General features: G+C 36.0%; 1 protein-coding gene across 1 annotated transcript; it reads right to left on the reverse strand.

Moving 5' to 3' along the window:
• Positions 1-1768: 1768 nt before the first annotated feature.
• LOC107942680 (probable transcription factor KAN4) lies at positions 1769-5000 on the reverse strand. Its single transcript, XM_016876387.2, has 6 exons — positions 4036-5000; positions 3800-3876; positions 3496-3532; positions 3096-3246; positions 2228-2315; positions 1769-2124 (listed from the first exon to the last, which is right to left on the reverse strand). Exons 1-6 carry the CDS (start codon positions 4502-4504, stop codon positions 1951-1953), a joined length of 996 nt encoding a protein of 331 aa, XP_016731876.2. The 5' UTR covers positions 4505-5000; the 3' UTR covers positions 1769-1950.
• Positions 5001-8088: the final 3088 nt, after the last annotated feature.

Consider the following 8088-nt stretch of genomic DNA (forward strand, 5'->3'; position numbering starts at 1 on the left):
TAAAAGAAAACAAGCGAATTGAACATTTTGGGCAACGAGAAGACGAGAAAAGAAGCTTCAAAGAAAGAAATGGGAAAAAGAGGGTACTTAAGTAGTTTGTCCGAATAATCTCTTTACAGGGGTGATATCCGTAATGATAAGATCGCCTGGAGAGAACAAATAAAAGAAGTTGAATTAAAGGATGAAATTTTTGTCAGGAGGTTTCGATGTTGTTGGGAAAAAAAAATTTTGACAGATACAATTTCCACGGAACAGACAACCATGCAATCATTATCGACGCAAACAAGGACCAGTTCAGCAGTTCCCAATTTCCAACACCCCCTCTCTTGGACCCCAAAACTTTGATAGGCCTAATAATGGCAAAGACAGTGGAACAAGGCCCATAATAATGTTGATTTTCAGCAATGGAACCCACAGCACAGTCCAAATTGGATCCTACTGTTTTTTTTCCCCAAGGGATTGTTCAAGTTTAAACTAATTAGATAGCATGTCAAGGACATAAATTATTTATAACTATACCACTGATTAATTGACCCCTTTTTATTATTTTATTGTAAATGCAGAAGAAAATGTAGAGGCGTGGCAGGGCAGGAATTGAATTCCTGGGGTAATAAAAGATTGAAAGCGACAGTGCACCTTATATCCAAACGGAGAAGTACAAGATTTCATTTTCCAATTTCCTCACTGCAGCGACGAAGAAAAGGGGCGTGGCCAATTACGCGACAGCTAACTATATGGCAAAATTTATATGTCAAGTTTCTTCGTGATGGCTTTTTGTAAGAGCATGCCCTCCATTTATGACTTTTAAACTATATATCAGAGTACAAATATGACTGTGAAACCTTTTACTTTTCGTAAATAATGTAAATTAGCCTAATTATTGAGTCCAACTACTATACGGTTTACTTGTTTCTTCTTTCAAAAGGGTTTTTCTTCCCCTTTACAGGAAAATGAATCAAGTTGAGATTGAAAAAGGGGAATGGACCTCAACCAAACTGGCTGTATTGTTTTGCCGACATATGTTTGTAATTTTGTCAATTAAATATATGCTTCGTATATTATCAATTAATGTGTAGACGGGTATGTTATTTTCTTTCCTTGGTAATCCAAAAAGAAACAAATCCCGGTAAGTTGGAGACTCTTGGATTCCAGTAGTTGATCATTAAAACAACTAGCCAATGTTGGTGGTCCCTTAAGCATCTGCTCTGCAAATGTACCGAGCTGGAGTAGTAATTTATATAATAACATCACTGTTCGTATAGTAACTTTGAAGGACGAGGAAGAACAATCATGATTCGATGACCACACTGAAAAATGGGGGTCCTCAGAAGATGATCATCACTTTGGAGTACTTACTAGTTAATTAATACATAGGGTCATTATTATTGTATATCAGTAGACATGCAAGGATTGGACCCATCTCTTATCACATCGTACGTTCAAACTTCCAAGGCGGGAGCCTGTCAGCTCCCTGTGTGCGACATTAGCATTCAAATCTTGGCTACAATCATATCAATATGGAGGCATGCAGGGCCATACCCAGCTCAATGTTCGCAGAGGGCACCGAATGCGAAACTGATTGACATTAACTGTCTCAGATATATTAATTTCGCACTAGTTCATTGTCGGGGACCCTCCTAGAATTCTGCACTGCACAACCCTAGCATCACCACCATAGACCATGGCCCATTAATATCAAGATCATGGCTAGATTTTAGTTTTCTCCCCCCCCCCCCAAATGCCATCAACTTTAGATGGAACAAAGCGATTGAAGACATTCACAACGCTACAGATAGTTTCTTTTCCTTTTTTGATTTTCTTTCCGGACAAATTTAAAGAACATGGAACAAGATAGTTCATGCAAGTTAAACATGCATTTCCACCCAAATTCACAGCACAAAAAAAAAAAAAACAAAACATTATATTATATTAGCTGCTTTTATGGAGTCTCTAACACTTGAGAAGGGTTAACTCGTTTGAAGATTCAGCATAGTCCATCTGCCAGCTTGGCCTTCCAAGGGTGATTTCTAGGTTAAGGAACATGTCTGAAGGTGACATGGAGCTCGAATCTAACCTTTCCTTCATTCTATCCGACATATGAAGCACTGCCTTGTCTCCATCCACCTGTGCCAAAACCAAAAGTTAATCATACGATTGATAATTAACACAATGATAGAAAATTGAGCTTTCAACGTTTTCGGTTTTGTTTTTAGACATACAATCATACCTTAGTATCATTTGGCTTAAAAGTCAAGCCATTTCCACGGTTTGATACGCTAAAATTATTTGTCTCCATTGAGGATGGCCATGAATCGCTACAAACAAGCAAGAAACACCAACAACGAAAAACAAAAGTAAGAAACGGGATCTTATTTGCAGTCCACTTCTAACTGTTTATGGTGATTTAACTCAAGTACAGAAAGAGGGTTCTCCAAAGATATGACTGGGAGCTGATTATAAATTACCTGATATGTCTACGATGAACTATAGTACTTTTTACTCTTAAGTTTGTTTGACATTTATTATCAAGATTATAGATACAATCATTAAGCCGATTCTATTAAATAACGTAGAAAATGGGGAAAGCATGCAACTCTTTTTCAACATATATAGGAAATACTATACTGAGCTATTGTTCGGGGAAGTCAACAAACAGCAAGATCTAATTTATTTATTTACTAGATTAATAAATAAGTAGAAAGGTCATGGAGTTTAGGCCTTTAGAAGATCGAGGAATTAATTCGAAATCTAACGGGAGTAAATGGATGGAACTTGTTTTTATGGAACGGAACACGAAATAGCTTAGCTTGCCTAAAAACCCTAGGTGGTCTTCATCAAAATCTATGTACAAGATCTACCCCCATAAGCAGTGACGAACAACAAGTTGGACCAAAACAGATCATACTCCATAGCCAAGAATGTATGTATAATATTCGTGCATGTACGATTGCTTTGAGTTAATGCATCCATTTAAATCAAGCTTATAAGGTATCTTAAACTTTGCGAAAAAAGAGAAGATCATGATCCAGCTTCTGATAAAAGAGAGAGAGAGAGAGAGAGAGAGAGAGAGGAGATGCTGCAGATATGGGGATCACCTTTGGGTCCTTTGTGGTATCGTTTGTGGTGAGGGTGTTGATAGTTTGAGAGAATAAGAAGCGTTACGATCAGCTTTTGGGGAAGACAGTCTTCCATCCAAATCAAAAATCCCTACCCTTTGGTTCAAACTCATGTCTGTCTGCCCTTGACCTGAAAACACCCACGAAAAGGTGAGGCACTGCTCATGCTTTATCAGACACCCACCAAATAATTCATATTTAGATTTTTTAGACTCGGAAGTCAGTCTAATAATTCCAAAGGGTTTTGGTTTAGTTGGGGGGAAGTGGACGAAATGATAGAACTTTCTGTCATACTTGGTCACAAAATTAGGTCTCAAACAAAGAGAAGTTAATAATAGAAGAGATATAAAAATGCTCCTTGGAGGGAAAATCCAATTACCTGATCCTTTGTCAGTGCTCTTCACTGTTCTATACATCTGCATGAACACAGAACACCCATAGAGAAAAAAAAATGAGAAAAAAGAAGTCCACATTGCTAAGATTACCACACCATCTAGATGCCCTTTTGTCCTTACCCCTTGTCTCTCCAGTCCACACCCACTACAGTTGAATCATATAGAAATACAAAAATAGAACATGATAGAGATGCCAGAAATAACTATGGGAAATCATTAAAATAATAAGAATTATCATATTTACTACATAAGTTTCAAAGAAATGAAGATTGCTCACAGTAACCCCACCTGCAAGTGACTCTTCACATGAGCTAGGGTTAGATCCTTGACATTCATCAACTCTAAGACAGATTTTGGTGTTGCTCCTGTGACAGTTGCCAATACAAAATATGCAAACTTTGTTATTCTTTTTTTCCAATAAAGATTTCCATTTTCGGTATTTTTGCACCAACAGGAGAAAAGCTAAAAACATAAAGTAAATATATTGTAGATGGAAAGATATTTTAGGTTGTGAAGTATATTACTTTCATGGCCACCAAGAAGCTGGACTGCATGAACAAAGTGGGCATGGAGTGTTGTAGTCCATCTCATTCTGGGAGCTCTGATGCTTCTTTTCACTCCTCCATTCATCGTTCTTGCACTTCTCTTGAAATCACGACCATAGATTTGAGGCTGATAGTGATGCTGCTGATGAAGATGATGAGGGTTTCTGGGTTGCTGTAAATGGGGAGGACCCAAATCAGCCATTTCAAACCCTAAGCTCAACGTGGGTTCCCCAAGGCCTGGATTAATATATCCATTTTCATGGCTCAAATCGCTTCCGCTACTGCCAGAATCAGTCGTGGAGCTCCGATCACTATAGATCGATTTTCCTGACAACACGTCGTAGGCCATTTCCTTAGCCTTACAATCTGAAACGGAGGGTGGGCTAATCTGCAAGGATAGATCGGGGAAAGGTGCGGTTCTCATTATAGTATTTGAGCTTAAGAACATAAAGGAGGAAGAAAAGGTGTGAAGATCTTAGTCAAAAGCCCCTGCAGGGGGTACGTTAACAGAGACAAGAGATTAAAATAGAGAGAATGAATGAAGAGAAAACACACTGCCAAAACAAGAAAAAAGAAAACCGACAGGAAAAAGTGGGTTTAGAACTTCGAAGCTAAACAAACGAAAGAGAGCCGAAAAGGAAAGGGAAAGCGTTGTGATTATATCATGAGTGCCTCATGATTAAGTTGCGTGGACGTGAAACATAGGCTTTTTCAGTAGGATCCCTCTAGGTTTGATAGAAGAAAAAAAATTGCAGAGACTATAACCAGTCAGATTAAACAAAAAAAGAATGAATTGCAGGAGAAGAGAAAGTAAGTAATCAGAGTTGTTTTGGGGATGATGGTTTGAAGGAAAAGTTAGTGAAAAGGATGCAGAGAAGGATCAGAGAGCTTTCTTCCCTTGCACACAGAAAGAGAGTAAAAGGAAGGGGCCCTTTTTCCTTTATCCTTTATAATGGGGAATGAAAAAAAAAAAAAAGTGCCAGCAAGCCAGCTATGGTGGTCTATGGAGGGAATGGTTGGAATTCGAGAAAACAATCAAAGGTTAATATTCCATATTAAAGCATCACAATATCTTTATTAGAGTTAGAACTATAATTTAATTTTTATAATATTAGAGTAAGAACCTAAAATTTAATTAAAATTAGGGCATAGGATTTCATAAAATATATTTATTAAAAGGAAAATTATTTTATATATTTATCCCATTTTCAATTTTAATATTTTAATTATTTGGAATGGAAATTTGAGTGTATAGCACATAATTTTTATCTTTCTACTAATTTAGTAATATCCTAACTTTTCCTAAAATTAGAATATTCTGGGTATTAATTTTGTTGAACCAGGATTGACTGGCAAAGCAGGCAGGGCCAAAAATATCTTATCCCCTTAGCTCAAAATATTCATCTGCTTTAATTTATTACCATCTCTTTTACATGCAGACGAGGCATAAGCCCAATTAAATGTCGTTTTGTTTTTTGTTCCTCTATTTAAAAGCTTACTGCATAATAACACATGATGTTGTGCTTTAGCTGTTTTGCGATGCTGATGATAAAGCACAATTTTAATTCCATGCTAAATATACCACAACATACTTACCCTTCATTTCATGCTTAAACATATCCTGATTCGCAATGGGTTTTATGTTTTAAAGTAGAAAAACCAAGAAACAGTGAGTGCAAGCTAGTTGGGGGGGGGGGTCGGGGAGGTTTAGGTTCAACCCCAGCTCTTAATTCTTGATTAAACTGAACGTAATTAGTGAAATTGATGAGGGTTTTACAAGGAATTGGAACATTGAGAAAAAGGGGAAAGTTGGATCACTTTGTGAGCGATGGGGTGCTGCTGGGCAAACATGAAATAGCGAATAGGCATGGATCGAGCTGTACACGTGGGAAGAAGTTGCCAATAAGGAAATATATGCGTGGGGAATGAAGTGAAGGGGAGGAGTAATAAGGAGAGAAGGAATATGGAGGAAGCTAGGCTAGCATGGTGTAATTAAAGAGAGGGGGGGTAGCGGTGTCAGATTGGTTGGGGTGTCCGGCGACACCAGGGTCGCAGACCCACATGCAACACTTCCCTTGGCCCCCCCCCCCCCATTTTTTTTCATTTAACTTCTGCACTCACGCGCCCACTCTATTCTTTATTTTCTTTGGGTTTTTTTAATGTATTAGTAAAATAATAACTTAATATCCTTTTTACCCGGACCAATAATAAACTTATTTTTGTTTATATTGTTTTGTCTTTTACTTCAATATTAATTTATGACCCATCAAAACCTCTATATATGTCTATCGTAAAAGTGCTTTTTTTTTAATTTTAATAAAAGATTTTTAAATCATTTAAAAGAAAATTTTACGAAATTTTTTTGACTCCATTAATTATGGATGGGATAATAATCCTTTTTAATGTTACTGCATTTTAAAAACACATGGCGTTATTCTATTAAAAAAATATATTAGCGCAAAATTTTCTTTGACTCGACATAATGTAGGAGTGAATAAAAGCATGGACGGTGCTATTAAGGGTAAAATGGGGGATACAATAGAATAGGTGCAACAATAAGCGAGGAAAAAGCAAAACAGAGAATTACATTGATTTTGAGAAGGTGTCGAGGAAAATAATGAAGGATAAAAACAAAAACATGAAAGAAACAAGAAACTTGTACATAAATTGACAATTGTGTACCTTAAATGCTGTATAGTATGCCATATATAGTTTTAACTCCTAACACAATAGTCTGTAACAAGCTTTCTCTTTGGGGGACTAGCTGTTGTTGGAAAACTTCAATTTCACCGTACAAATCAAAATTTCTTGATAGATATACTGTGATGCCAAGGTCCGGGCGCGTGAAGAACGTGCAATTAGAAATCCAAAGGACGATGCCCAAACTCAAAACGTTCGTATTTGTCTAAAACGCCAACGCACTAACCCAATCGTTTCAAATTTGTTTTTATAAAAAAATTATATGGGTACTTAGAAGGATATCATATGATTTTATTTTTTAAATATTCTTAAAAAACCTAGCTTATGACATGGATGAAAATTTTATGTAAATATTAAATGCATCTTTAGTTAAAATGATATTTAAGTTTAAATAATATGACCTCTACATAAATATAAAAAAAAATACATAATAATATTATTCATTTTGTTACCCAGTTGAATGAATGTATTCGAGACATCAACTGACTTAGTGAATAGTATACTTGTAAAATTTTAAAAATATATAGAAATAAATTATGATGATAATATAATAGTAATTAAAGAAAGAAAGAAAGATGATATTCCATTATTCCTCGGCGTCAACATGGTTTCATATCACGTGAGTGTAAACTTGCCTTGTCTACGTCTTTAACTCAAAAGCTCTTGTTTTATTCTTTCTTCAAATCCCCGTTTTATTTGCTGAATTGTCCCTTTAATTTATTCCGAAATTGTGGACCTCCCATGGCCTTTTCTTTAATCCCAGTTGCTTAGGAGGTCGATCAAACAAGATAACTAGAAAGGAAACAACAAAAGATTAGATATGTTTAAATGCTTTAATGATTTGTTAATTGTTTTCGAAGCCCATGGTCAGCGCCTGATGCGCTCTAGATTCTCCGGGAAATGGAAATTTTTTGTTGCTTTCTTCTCCTTACTTTATTCTCTCTTTCTCAATGTATGTGTGTTTAAGCCTTTAACTCATTAAATAATTATAGGCTAACAGTGAGGGTAATATGAATATCCGGTCAACATGTCTCTCTATGCCTCACTTGCAATGGTGTCAAATGCTTTGGGTTTTATTCCATATTCCATGTGTTTGTCTTATAACAACAATTAATTCCAACTCTCCTTTCTTTATTTCTTTTTTTATTCTATTCATCAAATCTTTCAAACTATATATATTTTTTGAAAATATATCATTTTCCCAGAACGACTACCCCCATTATCATAATCAAGAGGTTTAGGTTTTGCTGTTTGACAAATAGTTCTGGCATCGTCACAGATTCAGTACCATTTAAATTGATCTCACGGATTTATTTATTTATTTGCTTAATT

Source organism: Gossypium hirsutum, chromosome D05, assembly GCF_007990345.1.
Source record: "Gossypium hirsutum isolate 1008001.06 chromosome D05, Gossypium_hirsutum_v2.1, whole genome shotgun sequence".
NCBI lineage: Eukaryota > Viridiplantae > Streptophyta > Magnoliopsida > Malvales > Malvaceae > Gossypium > Gossypium hirsutum.